We start from the raw sequence: 24,375 nt of genomic DNA, 5'->3' as shown, positions 1-24,375 counted from the left end.
ATCTTATAAATTTGAAGTAATGATATATTATTTAAAAATTATTGTCTATATTACAATATTTAAACAAAATATAATTTTCATATGAATCTCGCCGTCTACTTGTAGCTGGTCGCAGGAATAATGAGAATTAAGATAAAATATTTTATTTTCTGAATAACTCTGAATATAAGAAAATTTGTACATATAATTTTCTTAAAATTTTATTATTCTTAAAACTGTACTTATTAAACACCCTATTTAATTGTCTTTTTCTATATAAAAATCAAATACGAAAAGAATGTTGAGTTTTGCAATAAAGTACCATAACATATAATTCCAAATTACAACTATATCCCTGTATTTCTTTTTTCCGAAAACGCCCCTCTACTTTTCCAGTTTTCTCCTTGTTCACCCCAGCTCAAGTCTCGTCAATTTCTCTCTCACCAAACAAACAAAGCAAAGCGAGTCTCAGATCGTCAATGGAAGGCCAACACTCTCACTCTCACTCCTTCACTTCCGCCTCTCCCGATGCCGGCGCCGGCGGATCCACCGGAGCTCGTTACAAGCTCATGTCTCCGGCCAAACTCCCGATCTCTCGCTCCACTTCCATCACTATCCCTCCCGGTCTTAGCCCTACCTCCTTTCTCGAATCTCCTGTTCTTCTCTCTAACATCAAGGTCCCCTCTCTCCCTCTCTCTCCCTCTCTATCTATCTCTCTCTAGTCTATTTGCTCTAGATTCAGATTCTAAATGATTTATGTGTATCAGTTTAGTTGCTGCATTGCCGTGTTATCTATTTAATTTTGTTATTTAAGTTGTGGATTATCGATTTCGATTTGCGTGATAGTGATACGATGTTACTAGTTATGGATGTGGTTTTTGTTGAATTCGATGTTTCATTTTTGTGGTTTAGTTGTTCTAGAAATATCGAGATTCTGCCATTGATGAGAAAGTTGAAGTTTGGATGGGATGGTTGATTCCTTTAATGAATCAATCCTGTTTGAGTGCTCGTTCGTGGAGAATATGTTTTTGTATTAATAATTGCTTAGTGTTTGTGTGCGTAATTGGGGACCGTGGATTTTTATGCTTATATTAGGTTTTAGCATCTTTCTTTGCTAATATTATGTGTTGCTCAAATTTCTACATTTTTTTAATTTACATTCAGCTGCCTTTCGATTTGAATATTATTTATTATAATCTGATCGACGTTCAGTGTTGTTTTTTCACAGAATGAAAATGTTCCTTTCTCTGTTAGGTGCTTGTTTCTTTTTACATAGTGTTTTTCATGGAAAAGGCAAGTGGCGCAATTAAATAAGTAGTCTTGCAATTCAGGGAATAAAGAGAATGTTTGAGTGTGTATAAATTAGTCTGTGCTACCTCGATTTTATATAAAACTTTGTCTTGATACTTTATAAAGTTTTTCTGAACTTTCCTTTCAATCTTCAGGCGGAGCCTTCACCAACAACTGGTTCCTTTTTCAATTCCCAGATGATGCATGGCTTTGGGGGCTCGGTTGCATTATCATTGAATGGAAATCGCTCAAATAGCAATTCTTATGATGAACAAAAATCCAGTTGCTTTGAGTTTAAACCTCATACTGGTTCCAACCCTGTTTCTGGGCTGTCAACATCAGGACATCCGGTATTTCCCTTTTCTTGTTGCTGCTTATTATCTACTCATCATGCTGCAATTTAGTTATTTTTTTAGGATTCTTTTTCATAGTTAATAATTAGTAAGGTGTTTGAGAGATTTAGTTACCTTAACTACTAGATGTGTATACCATGTAATAATGTTTCAACATATATTCTTTCTTTCCAAGATTTGTCATCTTATATAGTTTAATACTGTATGTATTTAATCCTTCTTAAAATGTCTTTCTGGTTATTTAATATTTTTCTCTAGTGAAACTAGATTTTTGAATTGAATTGCCTTTATACCGTTGCCCACAGTGAAATATCTATGTTGTCTAACACTTTACCATATAATAAAGGTATCATCAGGGTTCTATCAGCAGAAAAATGAGCCTCGTGAACAAACTCAAAACCAATGCCAGTTTCAGTCATATGTATCAATGCCTTTAGCCAGATATGAGATGCCAACCTCTAAAGAATCTAGCCAGTTTGCATCCATGAATATGTCTACTGCAATAGTTAGTGTACCTTCTACTGCTGAATATGATGAAATGAACCAAAGTGAGCACTCTAAAGGTGGAAATGAAGACCCACAATCAGATCATCGAGATGCCTTGCCGTCTGTTGCACCTGATAAATCGTCAGATGATGGTTATAATTGGCGAAAGTATGGGCAGAAACTTGTTAAAGGATGTGAGTTTCCTCGAAGCTATTATAAATGTACATATCCTAATTGTGATGTTAAGAAGATTTTCGAGCGCGCTCTCGACGGACAAATAAAAGAGATAGTTTACAAGGGAGCACATGATCATCCTAAACCTCAACCTAGCCGTCGCTTCACTGCTGGTGCTCTTATATCCATCCAAGAGGAAAAGGCTATCAATGCTTCATCTTTAACTGGTCAAGGAGGTAATTCAATCAAAATTTCTTTATCTATATTATCTAAACAATAATTTCGCAAATCATATTTATTTCTTTTCTCTATGTTACCAAAGACACCACATACAGTCAGACCCTTAGTACTGACCAGAATGGAACTCCTCTATCATCTCCTCGAGGAGTCAATGCTGATAATGTTGATGGTGCATCTCCACTATTAAACAGCGTCACTGATGACATTGACAATGATGATCAATTTATGAAGCGAAGGTGAATTATTTCAAACAGTTTCCTGTTTCTGTAGTAACACCATCTATTTATTATTTACATGGTATCTCACAACAAATTTTTCAATTGCATATTTTCCAGAAGGACAGATCTTGGCAACATTGATATATCTCCAGTTGTTAAGCCTATTCGCGAACCCCGTGTTGTTGTCCAAACTCTAAGTGAAGTTGATATACTAGATGATGGGTACCGATGGCGTAAATATGGCCAGAAAGTGGTCCGAGGCAATCCTAATCCTAGGTATAATATATATGTCATTTCAGTATAAGTTAATTTCAAGGGTATTTCTTGGTAGTTATATTTTGTTTGGGTTCCAGATCATTATAAATTTGTCAGCTTGAGAAAGCAATCTAAGATTGTAAACTGCCTAGTAAGTGATAACTAGTCTTAATTATTGTGGATGAAGTTAATTTCTTCCCCTCTTGCTTTTTTACTTGTGTTATAATGGCTTGAATTAATTCAAATTTAGCACACTACTTTAAATTTTGTGCCAAACATACATACCCTTGGATTGAAGTGTTTGTCCTGTGTATGCAGTCGATAAGTTTGAGATATATTTTGGTATATAGATAACACTACCAGACAAGAGAAACAAATAACATATAATAACGGGGTAATATAACTTATTTTTCTAGTCCTTAGAGAATGTGACACTATCATCGCAGTGAATGAATAGAAACTCAAGTTGAACAACTTTATTTTTCCACTTCAATTCATTAAATAGCCTGCGTTGTCCCTCATTGCCACATTATTTGTTAAATGTTCAATTCAACAGTCGATTCTCTGAACTCGACTATGTCAGTTTTGTATCTGACATATTAACATCTTTTGATGAAGAATTGCAAATCGTTGTTTTTTTCTTCTTTCTTTTTGCTTATACAAATTTTAATTAATTACAGTAACTGTAAATTACTTCGAAATTATTAGAAAAAAGTTACTTTAATAGCAAGCACATATCAATACATAACTGTAGCTACACACTTTGACTTGAATGTGCTGTTCCGGCATGTCTCGAGTGTCTTGAGTATCAACATACATAATATAAATGATGAGCTACAGCTACGAAGCATGACTATCTGCATGTTATAGCAAATTTAGCTCAGTCACCTAATAATATATTCGATACCCTTGACCAAATTTGATATAGAGTACTTTATATGGACTATAGAGCTGGTTGTTTTTTTGGCAACTATCATTTTGGACTGACTCTTGCACATGTGATGCAGGAGCTATTACAAGTGTACAAATGCTGGATGCCCGGTGAGGAAACATGTGGAGAGGGCATCACATGATCCAAAAGCAGTTATAACCACATACGAGGGAAAGCACAATCATGATGTTCCTGCTGCAAAGACGAATAGCCATGATGTGGCAGGATCCTCACCACCTGTTAGTGGAATGTCAAGAGTCAGATCAGAAGATTGTAGCACCATTAGTCTTGATCTTGGAGTTGGAATGAACTATGGAGTTGAAAACAACACCTATGAGCAACAAAGTGCATTAGGTTCTGAGCATGTCAGAAGTCAGGTTCAAGCATCTACAGCTCCAACACGCTATGGTGTAGCTAATGGAGGCATTATTCTTTATGGATCCAGAGACAACCATGTTGAAAACCATAATTTCGAATCTCCGCCTTTAGGCCAGTTCTCTTAGTCATAATCTTAATATCAAGGGAACGAGCTTTCCTGACCAATATAGTTCTGGTCGAAGGAAAGAATAAAACAATGCAAGGATTCTTATTATTATTTTTTTTTGCATCTTTATGAGGGATACATGGCTGAGCCGGTAATTATCTCAAGCCGGCATAAGTAGCCCTTGTACAAATATCTTGTATATTAATTGGTACCTTACTATTATGGTTATTGATTATTCAGCAGCACAAATGCAAGCACCTTTCGGACCAATGTTACTGAAAGTTAATGCAACTCTAAACTACTTTGAGTTCAGTTGGACAATCAGTTGTCAAAAGGCTTTTAATTGTTGGCATTCATATTTTCAGCGACTTATGTTATTACTTGTTACGCTTACAATGAGTTTATTATTGACTTTAAGTTATCTATTTTTTTAGTGTAAAGTCAGAAACAGTTTAAGTCCAATACAAACAGGCTCGCAATATACTCATCAAAGGGCTGATGCAATTATTCAAAGTTTAAAATGTATAAGAACTATATACATACAGCATACTGGAACAGATGCTAAATTTATATGATATCGATATTCCACATATGGAAAAATAAGCTTATATATTACTTAAGCATCTGTACTCGTCCGTTTATTCCAAAAATAGTCTCATCTCCATGCAGAGGCAGCAACCAAATTCTGCTTCAACCAACCAAGATATAAAGCTCCGTCTTTCTCCTTAAGTGTATAGCATTCATTGTAGTTCTCCAGTAGGCTCTTGATAGTGGCATTCACATAGGAGCTTAACGGGTATGGTTTAAAACCAGCCTCAATGAAACGTGACCTCCATTTCTCGAGTAACTCTTGGCGTTCCACTCTCTCGGCCCCTTCACAGGCTACTGTATTTACAATGTCTCGTGCAAAGCAATGTTGTTCAACACTGATTCGTTGTTTGTGATCCCTGGGAAGAGTAACATCAATTGATTCGAAGATAGCCATATGGTAATTCATACTCTCTAGGAACCTCGGCATAAACAGAGTGTTGGTGTTGGCTTCTTGCTCAACAACAGTCACAACCTTTGGAGACAGGCTCTTCGCAAACCTCAAAATTTTGTCCCGGTGATTTACAGTTCCTACGCTCTCATCTGGGATGTGATGAAGTATAAAGGCAAAATTGACTGCTATTGCTTCTCCTGGTAAAATTTTGATACTGTCAATATCGGAACCTGAGATTGTTGCAGCATTGAACTCAAAGGGAACTTTACAGGAATCTGCGAGACTTGAGAGTCTTTGCCCCACAATATCAAGCCCTCCTCCCCTAACGTAATCCAATGAGGCATCGGCAATACCAGTTATCCGAATTCGTGGGGGACCTCCAGGCCGAGCTGCAAGAGCTTGGATTAGAGTGAACCACTGAGCTCCCTCGCCAATTTGAATATCGATTATATGAATACTGTTCTCGTCCTTCATGGCTTCTGCAATGGCTCCATTTGCGGACATATATCCAAACTTGAAGTATGGGCAGATTTCATAGAGCACGTTCATGTATGAAAACAGTTCTGAACTGGTAGGTTCTTTGCACTTTAAGGTTTTACATATAGAATTCCCTGAAGAGGATAGCCTGGCAACAAGACCTTCAAGCATATAGGCTCCTAAACGTTGCAGCGGATTGCCTGAAACTGATACCATAGGACGTAATTCTGAAATCAACCATTCAGCAGTTAATAGGTCATTATCTGCTACTGCTTTGGCACAATTGACAAGAACCTCTTTTATGTCACCATTGGAGATGATTGCAATCATTTGATTGACATAATCTTTTTCAGAAGACATTTCACTCTGTGCACCAAACAGTGAAATGTCAGCCGACATTTCAGTGTCCGATTCAGGCCCCAACATAGCAGTTTCAATTTCTTTTATCTTATGCTTCAGGTTAACAAAATCGCCCATATAAAAGGAGTCACTAACTTGCGAATTGTAAATATTGTTTCCTGGGGAATGATTCACAACTGAGGGGTATGTTTGAGAAGATTCCCCTGACACGGGACTACCATTAGCTGAACGACTGACAACAAAATTAGTACCAGTATAACCGCCAATTGCCGTGGCCGTCTCTGGAGTTCCATAGCTCTGAGATGCTTTACCAGAAACCTGCATTTCTTGGCTGCTGTCATCCAACCATAAATTGTCATCCAGATATTGATGATGATTCCAGAGTTGGGATTCAAACTCATGAGCCGGCTCATTATAGAACCTGCCACTCTGGTAAAAATATTGTTGATCCTGTGAAGACTGCATCGAATAATAATTCGTCATTTGTGTTACTGAAGCTAGGTGATCTTAATGCAAAAGGCTTCTCGAGTCAGCTTTCAATCAGAAGGTATTGTAACAACCGTTACGCCTTGAATTTCTACACCAGTCTGCCAGGGTCCTGCTATACTCTAAAGCTAGCACATCCTGTAGAAAGAGGCAAGGATCAATAACAGCAAGTGCATGAATGTTTCCAACTGCCTACATACTCACAACTTTTAAGTAAGAGTTGCGAGTGAGAATATAACTAGTCAGCACGATGATATCAATAGCAAGTGCTGTACTAATCGAAAACTATTTCAAGCCGATTTCTGACAAGAATACTACTATACTATATACCACATCAAGTTTACATACAAATCATTTCCTTCAATTTAGCTTTTTTGAGACAACATCAGCCATTAGTCAAAGAACGTGCATGTCTCAAGACAGCTTTGGACGTTTTTAATGTATATGAAGACAAGAGTCATGCTAGTGCAGATATCAGAAAAAAGTATCAATCTATATAGTTTACAACCGATACTTTTCTATTCCATTCCATAACAAAATTACACAACCACAGCTTACGAAAAGAAGCACGGAGAATAGCAAGGGCAAAAGTGAATACAAATCTTTGTATAATCTGTTCTCTTTAACTTACTACATAGATCTTGGCAAAACAATAACATAAAAAAGAAACAGAACTTCAAAAGGTTTTACTTTTATGCCTAATTTCTAATTTTAACTTTATAAACTCAAAATAACATCAATATTACCAACTCTTATCACAGGGGAAAAACCTACAGTGAAGCTCAGGGATTCTTAATTTTGTGGGTTTATTTCTCCCAAAAAGTCGAATATAAAATCTCGAAAGCTGATTGAGAAACAATATCAGAGCTCACGGAAAACTGGGTTTCTCCAATTTGGAGCAAAAATTATGATCTTTTCATTTTCAGATGCCTTTCTTTTGCAGCAGAAATTAATCTCACAAAAGAGTCAAAAAAGAATCTTGATCAAGATCATCCAATTTCTCATGTCCTAAACAGATTAACTTGCAAGCAAAGAACAAGCCACAAAGAATTCCAAAACATACTAAAACTACACACAAATATTAATCAATAATTCAATACTATACCAAGATTCATTAAACATAGCAGAAACAGAACCAAAAAAAAGCCCACCATAAATAAAATTAAATTGATAAAACGATTGATGGGTTTGTTTACCTGTAAGCTCTTTTCAGATTGGTATAATCAGCCTTGCTTTTCTTGATTTTTGCTCTTGAAACTCAGGGAAAAATATCTGTGTGTTTGTGTTGATTTGTAAGACTTTAGTTCAAGAATGCAGAGCACTGACTATATATAGAGTACATAATGCAATACCCAAACTACCCTTCTCAACAATAATGACACCTAAATTACACGACATTATTTATATACCATACATTTTCTTTTATCACCTTCAAAATATTTTCCACCTAGTTTCCAAAATTAAACGACCTTGTGGATCGGTCAACAGTCTTTAAAGCTTAAACCACTCCGGTTTAGTTCAGGTTTAGAACTAACTATGACCAAGTCATAACTAGTGACTATTTGAAAAAGAGTAGTGCTAGGTGCACTAATTGTGTACAAAAAATTTATACATAATGATGTGGCAAGTGATGTGGTGGATTTTAATTGGGATGGTTGGTGTAAATGTAGGGGGCCATCCAATTAAAATCCGCCACATGTCATTATGTACATGTTTTTGTACACAATTATGTGCACCAAGCATTTTCCTTTGAAAAATGAATGAAAATTTTAATAAATTACATTTTAATTATATATCTAAGGAATTTTTTCAAATATATCTAAATTGTGAAATTCTTTTCCTAAAAAATGTGGTACAATCAAATATAGGATCTTAATTAAAACTCCATAATTTTAATAATTTGAAATCAACTGATATCAATCACGATTTTAATTGTTTTTCAATTTCAGTTGTTTTTAGAAAATAAGTTTTAAATATATATTTTATAAAATTTATGATATTTTTTTTAATGTATTTGACATATATGAGGATCGTAATTCATATGCTCTAGATTTTATTTTATAGATTATTTAAATTAAATTCTGACACACGAGTTAATTTTTTTTAACAAATTAAGAATTAAATTTTAACTGTATATGTTATTTTTTCCATCAAAAAAACTGTATATGTTATTTAGAGAAATTGAAGTAATAATAAATACTATAAATGAAATATCCAGAAAATATATGAGAAATTGAATAACTTATATCAAACGGAAAACATATTTAATTGTATACAGTTGGGCATTACACGTCATAGATGACATTTGGAAACAAAAAATGTCAAAAGACGAGCACGGGATGGGGCAAGAGCGAGCGTACAGTCAAAGGCGTCAGAGCTTTACAAGTCAACGAAACAGCGTTTTTCAATTCTTATTTCGTGGACTGCTGTCATTTTCTAGAAATGGTCCTTCTCGTATTCTCCATTTATTTAGTATTTATTTATTTATTTTAACAATATATCTCCTGTATGAGATAACAGTTGCAAAAAAATTCTCCGAAGAAAAGTGTTTAAAAATATAAGCACTAATAGATGGAATATGTAATTAATATTCAAGATCTCGCACAAAATCACAAAATCAAAAACCTGCAAAATCAAAGACGAAATGAATTACGAACGTAAGATTAATAATAAGTAATAAATTTAAGAGAAACAAATAAACTTAGTTGTAAAAAAGAATTACGAGCGTAAGATTAATAATAAGTAATAAATTTAAGAGAAACAAATAAACTTAGTTATATTTTTACAGATATTTTTTGTGTTTATAAATAATTGATATTTAACTTCCGAAACTTTCAATAAAGATGAAGTTTATCACTATTAGCCATCGATCTCTAAACTTCTCTCGTCAACAGAAAATTATTAACAAAGATATTAATTTTTATAATTTTGTCATGTCTAAAAATATACTGTTAACTCTCTCTCCGCTAGTTTAATGATTTAATCATGATGTGACAAGATTTTTAGAATTATAACTGGACAAGATTTTTAGAATATGTTGCATCAATGGATTTAACACATTACACTAATTCATAAGAAAAATTTTAAATTAAAATAGTTCATTATTGTGCCGAGTTAGAACCAGCTTTTAACATCAGTTGAGCTTCTAATATTTACGCGTAGCTGTTACTCCTTATACACTCCAATCTGACTTATTATCCGAAGGATCCAAAAGTAATTATCAATAACTTTATTTGGCCACACCATTATAATGCTCCACAACCATACGACAGCTCAGTGTATTCTGCAAATCAACAAGACAAGACACATTTTGAATAAGCATCATGTTTTCTGAGACGATCTATTAAAAAAAACTTTGAAATACATATAACTAAGCAACTTACAAGTCACAATTAATATTGGGATCAATAGGAACCGGAGTGGTAACATGGCAAAGCCCCGGGAGTTGTTTAGCTTTGTCAGCAATGACATGAAATGTTTGCGCCGCTTGTTTCAGACAAACACATAATGACTTGAGTTCCGGTTTAGAGCTAGCAAGCTGACTCAGTTGCGCAACAGCTTGGCAACAAGGAGCTGATGGTGAACCGATGCCCAACAAATAGAACTCGCAAGGCAAAATCTTGGTGATAGCATCTTGACATGAGATTGAACATACAGGATTTACTATGAGAGCCGATATCGCCAAGATTATTACTAAATATTTACTCATGATTATATCTTGAGTGAAATTTTGATTTATGCAATGTATGAATTGTGGTGTGTAATGATTATGATGTGTGATGTAGTGTGTTTTTGCACAGTATTTATAGGGGAACTGTAGCAAATGACTACCGTTACAAATTCATGGCTTTTATGATGTTTCCAATTTGAAATTATCCTATAATAAATTAAATTAAATTAAACTACCTTGTTTGAAAGAAAATGAATCAAGACTTCTTATGAATCCCTATAAATCCGCTTGTTTGATTAGATTAATTGCACATTACAATATCTTTTTGAAGATAGCACATTACAATATCTTTTTTAAACTTTGAGGATAATAATTTTCTTTTCTGGCCTAAATTGAGAATTTAATGATTTAAAATGTGGGATCACATATTTGTTTTGCTTGTTTTTGTTCCATATCAAAAATAAAAAGAATTATTGATCGGAGAGTCGGGTGATTGATCAGGATGTTAAATTTTCTAATTTTTTTTGTAGCTCTGTATACATTTTACTCGGATGAAAGACGGACCAGATGGTGACGAATTTAATACACAACAATTGACTCGTTACCTTGTTCTCGAATCCACCGGGAAGTTCGCTTTCTCTGCGTTCTCTGAGCATACTTGTGACTTGTGAGTAATTTGGCACAGTTTAGCTTATCAATTTAGGAGTTCTAAATATGCATAGATGCCATCAGCCTAATTAAGCAGGAGTAGCATAATTGTTTCTATTTTGCCTTGTCACTTTATATATAGATTTTAATTATAGTACAGTAAATTTACTTTGTTCTTTCCTTTCATATCCAATAAACATAAGTGAGCAAAAGATGCAGCTCTGAGTCGATTATAGATCTCTATACAAATTTCGTGATTGAGTGAAAAATTACAACAATGCCTAGCTACCTATTGCCAATTTAAATTATTGGCCACTAAACAGTATTAATTTTTTTATTTTTTTTTTGTAATTAACAAATGTATAATGTCTCTTGGAATGTCTCTTAAAATACTGTGACATTGTATACTCTAGCTTAGCGGTGTGTTCGTATCAGTTCAAGACTAAAGTAGAAGTTAAGCACGATGATCATTGCTTTTCTATCACCCAACAATACGTGTGAAGAACAACTCATGCACGAATCATTGGTTTTCAATCACACAACAATACTTTTTTGTAGACCTTCCGCTTCTGACAGTGTATATGACGATCATATATTTATTAATTTATGTAAACTAGATCTCAGCGAAATCTTGACAGACATTAGATATCTATCACAGCAACTCGATTCAAATGCATTTTAATATATAAAGATCACAAGCAGGTTCGCGAACGAGAAATATCAAAACAGGTTTGAGCAAAGCATTGCCATAATTACTAAAATTTCACAACTAGTGATTCCTGAGGTAAAAGTCTGATTATTAGTAGCACTAGCATAATGCATTTTATGGGAAAATTGAACACCCGAATTGTTCATTCAAATTTTGCTATCAAAGGCAAATAACAGACGCAAAACAAGCAAACCCATGAAGAAAGTGCTAGTGCATCTTTTTGAAACGAGCAACCTCACCCTCATTAGGGAAGAAACCCATGAGTCGACCTGCAGAGTTCTGATACGCATACATGAATCCACCCATCACTCCAATCAGACCGCCAGTCACCATGGATGGCCCTCTTATATTTGGCTTTATTCCTATATATCAAGAATATCATATCTCAATGTAAGGTAAAAAATGCACTATACTTCCCTACGACCTACCACATATGTATCCACTACTATTAATTAAAAAGCACGATATCTAATGCCAATTACAATGACTCCAAGCTAGAAAAACAACTTGAATAACTAAAAGTGAAATTACAAATCATTTGCAAGATCATTCTAGACAGAATATCATGTTAAATTAAGCCTCCTTTTATTATTTAGGATCAGCATTCACTCGATCATCCTCATCCTTATCGATCCTCCCAGTTCTCTATGAGCTTAGACCTGTTCCACTACATCCCCAATCCCTAGTAAACTACCTCATTTGCAATTTATACCGTGAGGGCATCATTAGTGAAAATTATTTGCACCCATCAAAATGTACGGAAATGTAACATTTCAATTTTCAATAAAAGCATAAGAAATATTATAACAAAAAAATCCTATAAATTTTTTTTTTTGCTGAATAAAATCCTATAATTTCTAGCGAGAAGATAACATAAATTAAAACAATAAGCATGCTAAGAGACACGAAATTAATCTTGAAAACTATGGAATTAGAAATATAATTAGACATATATGTAGAAACGAGAAAGGGGGTACCGGAGAGGTAGCCGACGGTGATGGCGACGCCGGAGATGGTGGTGAGGCGAAGGTAATCGAGAGTGTTGAAGTTAGCGACGGTCTTGGTGAAGGGTGGATTCCGATCTACTACCGGATACTCTGGCTTCGTCGATGCTGTTATGTCTGTATTCATCCTCTCTCTCTATAGTCTCTCTCTCTATATCTCGTCTCTCTCGATTTCTCTCCTCTCGCTTGAAATGTAGTCAAACGACTGATATTTGTATGGGCTTTCTGTGTTTATTGTGCAAAAGCCCATTTATCAGCCCACAGGAAATACTAATTTTCCCCTAGTATCACTCCATTATTCAGAAGAAATATTTATTATAATAGTAACATAAATAACTTTCATAATCTACAGTACAAAAAAATCCAGTTTCTAAATACATAAATTACATAATTACTATAATAAAAATAAGATTGTATATATTTACCTACATGTAAATTCGAATTTAACTAGTGCAAGCATAGCTTATTTAGTATTCAGTGCGCTCAAGATTATAATAAATTTACACGTGTTTTTTGTTAAATGATTGAAATATCAAAATAAATATTATTAAAATTCCTGAAATAATGTTTTGACTATCAAAATTATGATAAATTTATGTCATTTTTAACGAGCTTTTTGGTTAAATGATTTTTTTTTGTCATAATTGGTTTAATGATTAAGATAAATATTATTAAAAATATATTTAAATCATACCATATTTAACGAGGCTTTTAGTTGAACAACTGAAATAAATATTTTGAGCGTTAGAGAAAAAAGAAAACATAATGAGGTGATTACAGGCTGTGGGGACCAGCAGGCAAGAAGATAACAGAGAGAAAAATCTATGTAGAGAAGATAAGCAGCAGATGGTATCACTATCCCCATTGTCCAAGGGTTTAAGAGTATATTCTTCTTGTGTGTCTATGTAGCATTTACAAAGCTGGGGAAATGAGTACAAGTACATCTCTCTGTTGCTGCAATTATTCAGCTGCTGCCTCTTCACTCCCACCCGCTTCTTCATCATCACCCGCTACTACTCCCCAATTCAATTCAATTATTCAAACAAGTAGGAGAAGAAATGAATTGAAATGCGGAGTTATATCTTCTCATTCCAACCCCAAGCTTATTAAACCCAATCTCCGTTCTACTTTCGGCCACCCTCTCTCCCCTTACCACTCCCCCCACCGCCGCCACGACGACGAGGACGAGGATGTAATTTTACCTAATAATACCCTACTCCATCTTTCTCAATTTTAGCTCATTGCATTTTTTTTTTTTACTTTTTATCTTAATTTTGCTGATTTTCTTGATATTCTGCTGATTTTAGTTAATTGCGATTATGTTTGTATTGGTTGCATCTTGATTTTCTGTGTAGAGAACTTTGTTTTTAAGCTCGGGGAATTTTATATTTTGTGCTGATAAAATTGAGGGTGAGACCATACTAGTGGATAAGACAATTTTCCGTGTAGATGCTGAAGACAGAAGGAGTTTAAATTGCATATATCACTTTTTTTTTTTTAATGGTTTTGGCTTAGGGGTGATTGTGTTTTTTTTGATTTCGTTGGGGATTGTATCGGTTGCTATTGTTAGATGTAGTCTTGAATGATGGAGGATTGTCTTTATTAGCTTAAGCACTGAAGTTTTTTTATGTTGATTGTATCTCTCTTGTTTGCTCAGTTGGATGAATTAGAAGAAGAAGAGGAAGAAGAAGAAAATGATGATGATGACGAAGAATCTGATGATAATATTACTAGACTCAGATCACGAAATGCAACTACTAAGAACGGGAAGATCACGTTGCAGCAGGGAAGCAAGAATGGATATAATGCCTACTCTAAGACGAGAGAGGGTGTTGGTTCTTTAAGTTCTAATGCACGGCCGAAGGTATGACTTGTGCTGCCATCAGGCTTTTTATGTATTGTAATGCAATAATCTCTGGTCTAATGTGTGACTATTTCGGTTGCAGCAAGAAGCAAGGATCTCTGGCAAGAACAGATACCCTCGTCTATCTGAAGAGCTAGAGTTAGATGAAAGATGGATTCCGCTTCTTGATTACCTGTCCACATTTGGACTAAAGGAGTCGCATTTTATTCAAATGTATGAGAGGCATATGCCTTCACTTCAGATAAACGTGGTTTCTGCTCGTGAAAGATTGGAGTATCTGTTGAGTGTTGGTGTGAAAAACAGAGACATTAGAAAGATACTTTTGAGACAACCACAGATACTGGAGTATACATTGGAGAACAACCTTAAATCTCATGTTGCTTTTCTGGTGAGCTTAGGCATCCCAGATTCCAGAATAGGGCAGATAATTAGTGCTACTCCATCCTTGTTTTCTTATAGCGTGGAAAATTCACTAAAACCTACAGTGAAGTATTTACTTGAGGAGGTCGGTATCAAGAAGGATGAGTTAAGAAAGGTTGTGCAGCTTAGCCCTCAGATTCTTGTTCAGAGAATAGACACTACATGGAACACTCGTTTCACCTTCCTTACCAAGGAACTGGGAGCACCCAGGGATAATATAGTGAAGATGGTTAGAAAACATCCTCAACTTCTTCATTACAGCATTGAGGATGGTTTGCTTCCTAGAATCAATTTTCTGAGAAGTATTGGAATGTGCAACTCTGACATTGTTAAAGTGTTGACTAGCCTTACACAGGTAAATTTTATTCGATAGTATTTATGAATTTCCCCCTTTACTCCATCGTCCATCCACTCTCTCTCCCTCCCCCGTGTACACTTACTTCTTATGCATACTTGCCAATACTTTGAATATTCCTATAAGCCTCTTCCTCCTAATTATACTACTCATCAGGGATTACTATAATTATTTCTCTGTGCACATATCAGTGTTACAAGGCGGTTGTATACCTGTATTTTAATTAAATTCTGAAATGCCAAAGTATGTATATTCAACATTACAATGTAATTTTCAAGTGTCAAAAGAATTCAAGATTCACTGTCATTAATCATCATATTACATTTCACCACCTAATGAACTTTTAACTGCTTATGAAACTCTATTCAGGTCTTCTCACTTTCGCTTGAGGGAAATTTAAGGCCCAAATATATGTACTTGGTCAATGAACTTCAAAATGAAGTGCAGTCGTTAACCAAATATCCTATGTACCTTAGCTTGTCTTTGGATCAAAGAATACGCCCCCGACATAGATTCCTGGTTGCCTTGAAAAAAGCACCAAAGGGGCCTTTCCCGTTGAGTTCATTTGTTCCGACTGATGAACACTTCTGCCAGCAGTGGGCAGGGACTAGTGTGGATAAGTATCTAGCATTTCGGCAGAGATTATTACTCAAGGATTTAGCAAAGAAATATGAGAAACGATAACAAGCTGAGCTTTAAATTACTAGCTTGTAGAGGATCTGCTGATTGTCTTTGCATAGCTCATGCCTAGTACGGATTATCTTTTCTGCATGTAGAGGAGCTAGTCAGTAACAGTTCCAGTTTTCTTCTCATTGTTGGCACATACATTTTCAGTGTGAGGCAAGCCTACATGTTCACTCCTGAAATTGCTTGACAACAAGTCCCAGTGTATGTATTCAAGGTATTACCTATTGCTCGTACATTTCAATTCCATCATATATGCACGACACCTTTACTTCAGGTCCAGTCAGCAGTTGCTAAAAATCGATTGGCAAAATTACATCATAGTGATTGGAAAGAAGGGTCATTAGCTCCATTTATACCTAGCTTTACATATACATGCATAGAGGAGTTGAGCTTTGCGGCTTTGCTTTTGGTTTCTTGTTTTAAGCTTGTTCTAACACATGTTAACTTATTTCAGATACTATACATCAACTACAGCTGACCAAGATTATATCTTTGACGATAAAAGTTTTTGGATCCCAGAATATATCCCTATCATAGTTAAACAGACACTTCTACAGTATTATATCAGTATATATTTATATCATAGTTAAAAAGAGACTTATATACAGTATCATCTCACATTTGTATGAGAGTACACCGAGGGAGATGAACACACGTTCCCTCTTATGCCGCGAGAAAGTTTTGTAGCTTGTAAAATAGAACTGGATGTTTCCCTCAAATGCTCATGCTTGGGCTATACAAGTGTAGATTTTATTATTGTACTTCATTCTACTATAATTCTTTACGTTGCTGCTTAGTTTTTACTATATGTTCCTTTTGAGATGCTTGCGAAATAGCGCTAATCACCCTGTGGTTTGATCCTATTGAGGATATCCCTTGGTCATAGCTGTGTTTTGTTGGATTATATACGCTGATATTTTCTAACCTCAGTTACATTAATACCCGATAAAATTAATAAAATTATCGATTCTGATAACGTAACAAAGATAGTGTGTATTATGTTTTTATTAATGCGAGTTTGACACAACTTAAAAGAAGCGTTTATTGATTATATAAATAAAACTTGAAAAAAGCACTTATTATAAGTAAAAAGTAATTCTTAATTTATTTATTTAGATAATTTTTTTGTATTTACAACTTGTTTATTATAAAAAAATGAATATAATAATAAATAATTATTTATTTTTAAAAGCGGTTATTTATATATTTTGCAAAATCAAATTTTAAAAAATAAAAACAAATTATTAAAAAAATTAGAATTTTTAATTTCTCATATTCTGACTTATAAAAAGTCGAATTATAATTATTTTTTAACTTAAACCGTATCAATAATTGCGAAAGAGCATTTAAGCCATGCCAAACAACCCCATCAAACTATATCCGAAAACTGACATTTTTCCACCAAATCTGGTTAGAGCTCGTCTCATCTGTTGGAATATACAGCCTTTCATTAAGTTAGTTTTATCACCCATTTTTGTAATTAAAAAAAAAAAAAAGGTTAGTTTTATCTCTGCCCTAAAGTTAGTGGCCTCAATTACAGTCATGTCGCCACTTGCAAATAATCATAAAAAAAGGGTTGGAATTATTTAATCTTCATGGCCTTAGTACGCGTAGAGGGGCAGACACGATAATATTTTCTTCCACGAGATTTTGGCATTATATATATGCACAAAATAATTTTAAAAATCTAGGAAATTACATAACGTTTTTTTTTTTTGTTTTTTCCTGAGCAAGAGGGAATCATCATTTTATAATGCTTTAAAAATATCTTAAAGAAGTGAGAATGCCGAACTCTTGGCCTTTGGAAAAAGTCTTGCCGCTAAGCTATAACCAAACTCTCAAATAGTTAATCTTTATTGAGTAGAGTACACATTACTAATTAACTCAACAACTAATCAATGCTCAGTCTCGTTTTTCTTCATCATCATAATGGTTCCATGGTGCCTGAATAGATTTCTGACATTCAAGGTTTTCCTTTATTTTCGAAACTTGTATTTGATCTTACACTGTACTCTGCTACTAGCTTGGAGAACGACGACGATTTGTTCTCCAGCAATTTTGCAGGAGTATCGTATTCTTCAACCAATCCTGCATGCGTAAAATAAAATCAGTGTATTATTACCTATAAGCAATCCACTTCTCTGGATAATCTGTGTTGTTAGTGAAATGAAATTAATTTAGACATACCGTTATCTAACACAAGAACCATATCACTGTCGAGCACAGATGTTATTCTATGTGCTATGGTTAAGACTGTGGAATCCGTAAAGTGTTGCCTCAGAGTCTCCTGGATCATATTATCAGTAGCTGTATCAACTGATGCAGTCGCCTCGTCAAGGATTAAAACTTTGCTTTTCTTGAGTAACACACGACCGAGACATACTAATTGCCTTTGTCCCACACTCCAATTCTCCCCATTCTCTGATACTGCACAAATTAGGGCGACATCAATGACCAGGAGTCACCAAACAAGTTAAGAAACCTTATAGGGGGAGATGAGGCTAACCTGTTGAATCGAGCTTTTTCTCCTTGTTTCTGACTTCCTCGCCTAATTGGCACTTGTCAAGAACCTGCCGATCATATCCCCAAATATTAATATGTAGTACATAGAGATCAGTGTGCTGATAGAAATCCTTTAATCTTATGGTCTAATGAACAGTTAACATATAACATTAGAACTGTTACAACCCACCTCCCAAATTTGTTCATCTGTATACTCTTCAAGAGGGTCCAGATTGCTTCGCACTGTCCCCTCAAACATGGTTGGATCTTGCGGAATAATGCTTAATCTAGATCGCAAGTCGTGCAATCCTATCAAGGATATGTCGATACCGTCTATAGAGATTTTACCGGTGGTTGGTTCCACAATACGGAATATTGTTTGTATAAGAGTTGATTTACCACTTCCAGTTCTCCCTACAATTCCATTCTTCTTTCCTCCCTGGAAGGTGCAAGTAAGACCTCGCAAAACAAGAGGCATATGAGGGGCATACCGTACCTACAACCAAGTCAACAAACTCTTTATAAGAAAAGGGAAATATTACTGATAATGCAGCCACCAAGTCAGAATAAGAACTTGAGTAAAAAGTACCTGAAGATTACAAATATCAACTTTACCAGAAGATGGCCAATTATCATCTGGTCTATTTTGTTCTACGACAAGAGGAGGCTCACTCTGGATAGAAGCATACTGAAGTATTCTTTCAACTGATATAATTCTATTCTCCAAATTGCAAAGGTTCCATATAACCCAACCTTGTAACATATTTAGAGTAAGCCCATACGTAACTGCTAAGCCTGCTAAGCCTGCATATGCAAATGTTTTCCATATATGAATGACATCGGTAGAGGAGTAGGAAAGGAAAACAATAGATTTAAATAAGCTGACTTTGAATTATCAATACTAGTAATACATAAGTATCACTTACTCGGAGAAATTGTTCCCTCGGGGATAGATATCAACAAAATTAAGGAAAAGGCGAATGTAAGATTAGCCAAAATATCCAAGCGGAAGCATAGCCACTCCATTGCACCAGCAGTGTGAAACTTTGGCCGAGAGTTTGCATCAATCAACTTCATACTCGTGTCACGAAATCTGCGTTCTTGATCAAAGCTCCTAATTGTAGTTGATCCTGAGATTGTTTCAGCAAAATGTTGGATGACTGGAGCTTTACTGACCCCAATTAATCGTGCTAGTTCCCGTGCTGCAGGCAAGTAATATTGCTGAAAAATATATACAAAGAACGAAGAAAAGTTATGATCAAAAAATTAAGGAGTTCAATTCAAGTTGCACCTGCTAACTAGTTTCATCTATACCAGAACATATGGCAGAATAAGCTACAAATTACGTTCATGACTCTTCCTACTCGCTAGTGTATCTATCCACTACTAATGCTACTTATAAAAGAATACCAATGAAAGGCTGTTAAACTTGTTTCCAGATAAATTGAGAGAAAAAAAACCTAGATATAGAAGGAAACACCTATATGTTATTGTCTTGTAAGAAAATACAAAAGGACGTTGAGTGTACCTGTAACCAAATGCATAATGCAATGATAGGAATAAAAACCAAAAAGATCCACCATGACACCTGACACATTACAGCAATAACCCCAAGAAGTTGTATGATGGAAAAGGCAAAAGTCCCAACTTGATAAGGCATGTTTAAATCAACTGTACTCTGGTCTGTAGATGCCTGTATAAACCAGAATGTAAACTACAAAGTCATAGAAGTTCTCAATAGCAATGCAATAAAAGAATCAAGTGAATGTACTTACTCTATTTAAGATGCGCCCACTTGGTGTGGAATCAAAGAAAGACATTGGAGCACGGAAAATGCTCAAATGCATTTTCTGGAAGAGCACTGCGGCTGTTTGGTACCCAGCAGCTGCAACAGACATGGCTCTGGCAAGGATGCAAAAGGAACTTCCTACTGCCAATGCTACATAAACTATCAGAAGCGTAGAACTTTCAACAGGAGGTGCCGCACTTTCGGACACTGGACTTGCCCATGCCATCCAGTAATTGCTTCCAATCTGAAGAATCTGAAATAAAACTTGGGACAATAATATGAAGGGCACAAGAGCACCCCCATATGCTGTTGTAATATATTTCCAATAGACTATGAAACCAACTCTCCCTTTCTCTCTCTCTTCTTCTTGAACAATCTGTCCTTTTAGGCTTGCTATATCTTCTGGTGGTTTACCATCTTCAACTTTACTGGTTTCTTTTGAGTTATTATCACCTCCAACGTTTCTATCTTCACCAACATTCAGAGCTTTGGATGCTGAAACAGCATTCATGGAATCAAGGGCAGATAAAGCTGTCTTATGGGCACCCACAAGTTCCATAAACTCGCTCCCTGAATTGAGTATATCTCCATATTTTCCAGATTGTGCAATGCGGCCACCTTTCATCACCTGATAAAAGAAGGTATTAGCTAAAAAAAGGTGTTCTCACAATGTAAAGGAAGGAGTTGCACAATAAGAACATGTCTTACAAGTATGAGGTCTGCAGCAGGCAGGAACTCTACTTGATGAGTAATGTATATCACTGTTTTCGACTCCAAAAGCCCCAGTAAGCACTCCTGTCACATAATACTTGTCAAATAATGTCCTGATAATATTATCTGTTCAAAAAGAAGATAAAGGAGAACTGACAACAAGAAATAGAGCAGAATTGCTGGCAACGTTCCTTTGAATGGAAACATAAATTTTATTAGATGAATAAAGTCTGATAAAACTTGTTATAGGGTATGTTTTAAATATGCAAATAAGATTGTAGTGCCTTAAGAATAAAGTGGTGCACAAATGATCACCTTGAAAAGATGAGATCCTGTATGAGCATCCACCGCGCTGAATGGATCATCAAAGAGATATATGTCCGCATCTTGGTAGAGAGCACGGGCAATTTGTATTCTCTGCTTCTGGCCACCACTTAAATTTATTCCCCTCTCCCCTATTACTGTTTGATCTCCAAAGGAAAGAATTTCAAGATCCTTTTTTAAGCAGCATGCTTCAAGAACCTTCTCGTACCTTTCTCTGTCCATCTCTTTACCAAACAATATATTATCTTCTATCTTTCCACTCTGAATCCACGGAGATTGAGCAACGTACGCCTTTGTTCCACTTATCTCAATAACTCCTGAAAGTCTTGGTACTTCCCCGAGAATACAAGACAATAGGCTCGACTTTCCCGATCCAACAATACCACACACAGCCACCCGCATGCCACGAGACACTTTGAAATTGATATCTTTGAGTGTTGGATTAGGAGAGCATACATCCCAGGAAAAGGTTCCATCGACTATTTCAACTGCAGTATCACAACTGCCTACTGGAAGCCTCTTAACAACATCTGTCTGAATGTCATCAAGACGAAGGAATGAGGAAATCCTGTCAAGCGAAACTTTGGTCTGAATAATCATTGTAATTACGTCTGGAAGACTATAAATAGGTTCCTGAAGGATTCTAAATGTTGCAAGAGCAGATAAAATCTTTCCGGATTCAAGTGGGATCCCAAGAAGTATACATGTACCAAAAGTTACCATAGCCACAAACGTAGGAGTACCCCAAAAGATAAAAGTAATGAAGGCATTAGTAAACACATACTTTTTCAACCATACAGCCTCAGTATTTCTAAGCTCCATAATTTTAGACAAAAATTTCATTTCCCAGCCCTGAAGCTTGAGAATTCTCATGTTCCTTAAAATTTCTGACGTTGCCTTCATCCTCTGATCTTTGGATTCCATTAGATTAGTTTGATAATCCTCTGTTAATCTCCCCAATGGAACATTTGCTAGCATCACTATCACGGTTGCAAAGAACGTGGCAATTGAAGCAAGTCCAAGATTTTTATATAAAATCCCCAATGCTAAACTGACCTGAAGGAAGACCAGCCATGGATCATGCATGTACCAGCTGAAGTCGCCTATCCTCTCTGCATCCACAGTCATGAAATTTATGATCTCCCCGCTGGTGTGACTCTTCTTTGATTGACCTGAGAGGGTCAATCCCTTGTGGTAGACTAGGGCAATCAAAGCTGCCTTGGCTCTATTTCCAACCTGTTGCAACTTAAAGTACCATTGCCTCACCGTCAAAGACTCAATAACTTTTGCAATAACAAATGCAGAAACTAAGAAGTAGCCTTCATTTTTGAACTCACGACGTCCATTCAGGTACTGAACTAGCGAATCTATGAGGTAGGGACCAACATAGGTAGACACAGTGTTTACAAATGCCAAAACCGCGGTGAACAAATATTCTTTCCACGTTGTATACATCAGTGCCTTCACTAGCCTAGACGTGGTCATTATACTATTATCACCCCCACCAAACCTTAACTCATCACTTAAACGTGGAAATGCTCCTTTGACACTATCCATACTTGCAAGCTGAGGAACATCCTCGAGGTCTAGTGGCTTCTTAAATCCCAATGCAACCACAGAATCAATCCAATGGAAAGTAAGGGTACTAAATATATTAGCACTGGCATACGGGGTCACAGTCTCACCTCCTCGAGACTCCCTAAACTCTACCCCATTACTCAACCCATTCGAGTCAGCACTCAAAAGGGGTTCTTGCAAAAGGCCATTTCCATTTTCATTTCCACTTACCTCACTTCTACCCATAAACCCCACAAAACACAACAACAACCCTGTAACTACATACAATGCATCAGAAACCACAAACTGAAGCTCTAAAGACTGGTGCTTTATGTAGAAAACATAGTCAAGAACAACAGAATAACACGATATCGAAAAGTAAAAACACCACCAGACCCTCAACACTAAAGGGTACTTAACTTCACCTGAATTTTTCACCTGAGTACTAACATAAACAGAAACCACCACCCAAGTAACTGCTTTACTCACTGAATCAAAAATCACCAAAACCTTATCATCAGACCATCCATTTCTATACCAATAAAAATTACTCAACAAACAAATCACCACACTAAAAATAGCCAAACCCCAACTAGTCAACAAGGCCAATCTATAATAACCCCACCTCACAACATTATCACCACTAAACCCTTGTTTCCCACTAAATCTCTTAAACACCCAAGAACCTAACAACATAAACAAGAACACCAAATGCAAAACCCCAGAAAACCCATGTAGAAAAATGGGCTTAAGCCCAATATTACCCCCACCAGACACCAAAAACAAATCACTAATCCCCATAATCTTATCAAATATATCAAAAAGATAAGCCTCCAAGCTATATTATTGGTGGGTTTTCAATGTAAAAGATGAAAAGGGCTGTTAAAGAGTGTAAAGATTGAAGCTTTAGATAGTGGAGACTAGTGTGAGTGTGTGTGATGTAGTGTATCAAAATATACGAAACTCTTATCAATGTGGGAGTGTATATATATGTTAAAAACGAGATTTTTTTTTCTTGGGGTGCACGAGTACGTGAGCAAAACAGAGTTGACGGAGCGAACAAAGAGGGACCCTTTAACAAAGAGATGAAATTGCATTGCAAAGGTCTTTGAAAGTGATGAAACAACGCTTTTATGCATTGGAGAAGCCAAGTGCATTTTGGTCTCTGTGAATTAATTATCCTTAAATTATTATCGTGTTTGTTAGCATTATCAATTATGGTTTAAATTTCTTCTTTCTAAGATTATATATTATTTTATAATTATGGTGTTTGTTAGGATTATGGTTTAAATTTCTTCTTTTTGTGGAAGATTTTATTGCCGTCGGAGACGTCGTCGACAGAAAGTGACACAGTATAGTTAAATCTGTTGCATTGAATTGAATTAAATATAAGCTTGAGTATCTTATTAAAATGTAAATA

At 35.6% G+C, this 24,375-nt stretch overlaps 5 protein-coding genes across 6 annotated transcripts; 2 read left to right on the top strand and 3 right to left on the bottom strand.

The window, feature by feature from the left end:
* The first annotated feature begins 380 nt into the window (after window positions 1-380).
* LOC108218598 (probable WRKY transcription factor 20) lies at window positions 381-4,722 on the top strand. The gene is made up of 6 exons (XM_017391603.2): window positions 381-656; window positions 1,425-1,619; window positions 1,969-2,518; window positions 2,605-2,758; window positions 2,858-3,016; window positions 4,003-4,722. Exons 1-6 carry the CDS (start codon window positions 459-461, stop codon window positions 4,427-4,429), a joined length of 1,683 nt encoding a protein of 560 aa, XP_017247092.1. The 5' UTR covers window positions 381-458; the 3' UTR covers window positions 4,430-4,722.
* A 169-nt stretch (window positions 4,723-4,891) lies between these two features.
* LOC108218599 (scarecrow-like protein 21) lies at window positions 4,892-8,089 on the bottom strand. 2 transcript variants are annotated; one of them, XM_017391604.2, is made up of 2 exons: window positions 7,912-8,089; window positions 4,892-6,853 (listed from the first exon to the last, which is right to left on the bottom strand). In XM_017391604.2, exon 2 carries the CDS (start codon window positions 6,710-6,712, stop codon window positions 5,066-5,068), a length of 1,647 nt encoding a protein of 548 aa, XP_017247093.1. In that variant the 5' UTR covers window positions 6,713-6,853; window positions 7,912-8,089; the 3' UTR covers window positions 4,892-5,065. The 2 variants fall into 2 exon arrangements, with proteins under 2 accessions (XP_017247093.1, XP_063948629.1); XM_064092559.1 differs by having other exon boundaries at window positions 4,892-6,921; window positions 7,912-8,017.
* Window positions 8,090-11,695: 3,606 nt separating this feature from the next.
* On the bottom strand, window positions 11,696-12,954 carry LOC108216050 (uncharacterized). Its single transcript, XM_017388710.2, has 2 exons — window positions 12,720-12,954; window positions 11,696-12,104 (listed from the first exon to the last, which is right to left on the bottom strand). The coding sequence occupies exons 1-2, from the start codon at window positions 12,871-12,873 to the stop codon at window positions 11,950-11,952; spliced, it is 309 nt and encodes a 102-aa protein (XP_017244199.1). The 5' UTR covers window positions 12,874-12,954; the 3' UTR covers window positions 11,696-11,949.
* Window positions 12,955-13,539: 585 nt separating this feature from the next.
* Window positions 13,540-16,878, top strand: LOC108216002 (transcription termination factor MTERF9, chloroplastic). Its single transcript, XM_017388650.2, has 5 exons — window positions 13,540-13,938; window positions 14,404-14,610; window positions 14,693-15,385; window positions 15,755-16,286; window positions 16,527-16,878. The coding sequence occupies exons 1-4, from the start codon at window positions 13,675-13,677 to the stop codon at window positions 16,067-16,069; spliced, it is 1,479 nt and encodes a 492-aa protein (XP_017244139.1). The 5' UTR covers window positions 13,540-13,674; the 3' UTR covers window positions 16,070-16,286; window positions 16,527-16,878.
* A 926-nt stretch (window positions 16,879-17,804) lies between these two features.
* LOC108218834 (ABC transporter C family member 3) lies at window positions 17,805-24,057 on the bottom strand. Its single transcript, XM_017391956.2, has 10 exons — window positions 21,390-24,057; window positions 21,072-21,158; window positions 20,350-20,991; window positions 20,103-20,267; window positions 19,501-19,795; window positions 19,164-19,378; window positions 18,765-19,070; window positions 18,579-18,642; window positions 18,260-18,499; window positions 17,805-18,160 (listed from the first exon to the last, which is right to left on the bottom strand). Exons 1-10 carry the CDS (start codon window positions 23,754-23,756, stop codon window positions 18,036-18,038), a joined length of 4,506 nt encoding a protein of 1,501 aa, XP_017247445.1. The 5' UTR covers window positions 23,757-24,057; the 3' UTR covers window positions 17,805-18,035.
* Between the last annotated feature and the right edge of the window lie 318 nt (window positions 24,058-24,375).

This window comes from Daucus carota, chromosome 4 (assembly GCF_001625215.2).
Source record: "Daucus carota subsp. sativus chromosome 4, DH1 v3.0, whole genome shotgun sequence".
Taxonomy (NCBI): domain Eukaryota; kingdom Viridiplantae; phylum Streptophyta; class Magnoliopsida; order Apiales; family Apiaceae; genus Daucus; species Daucus carota.
This window is presented reverse-complemented; position numbering and strand designations above follow the sequence as displayed.

Bases quoted from the DNA above. Each gene is read 5' to 3' on its own strand.
- LOC108218834 (XM_017391956.2), bottom strand. From the start codon at position 23,756: ATGGGGATTAGTGATTTGTTTTTGGTGTCTGGTGGGGGTAATATTGGG. The intron at 21,159-21,389 runs GTGATCATTTGT...ATTATGTGACAG, and splicing joins CAGGATCTCATCTTTTCAAG to GAGTGCTTACTGGGGCTTTT. The intron at 18,500-18,578 runs GTTAGCCTCATC...TAATTTGTGCAG, and splicing joins GAAAAAGCTCGATTCAACAG to TATCAGAGAATGGGGAGAAT.
- LOC108218599 (XM_017391604.2), bottom strand. From the start codon at position 6,712: ATGACGAATTATTATTCGATGCAGTCTTCACAGGATCAACAATATTTT.
- LOC108216002 (XM_017388650.2), top strand. From the start codon at position 13,675: ATGAGTACAAGTACATCTCTCTGTTGCTGCAATTATTCAGCTGCTGCC. The intron at 13,939-14,403 runs GTAATTTTACCT...TTGTTTGCTCAG, and splicing joins ACGACGACGAGGACGAGGAT to TTGGATGAATTAGAAGAAGA. The intron at 15,386-15,754 runs GTAAATTTTATT...AACTCTATTCAG, and splicing joins TGTTGACTAGCCTTACACAG to GTCTTCTCACTTTCGCTTGA.
- LOC108216050 (XM_017388710.2), bottom strand. From the start codon at position 12,873: ATGAATACAGACATAACAGCATCGACGAAGCCAGAGTATCCGGTAGTA. The intron at 12,105-12,719 runs GTACCCCCTTTC...CTTGATATATAG, and splicing joins CACCGTCGGCTACCTCTCCG to GAATAAAGCCAAATATAAGA.
- LOC108218598 (XM_017391603.2), top strand. From the start codon at position 459: ATGGAAGGCCAACACTCTCACTCTCACTCCTTCACTTCCGCCTCTCCC. The intron at 1,620-1,968 runs GTATTTCCCTTT...CATATAATAAAG, and splicing joins TGTCAACATCAGGACATCCG to GTATCATCAGGGTTCTATCA. The intron at 3,017-4,002 runs GTATAATATATA...CATGTGATGCAG, and splicing joins CGAGGCAATCCTAATCCTAG to GAGCTATTACAAGTGTACAA.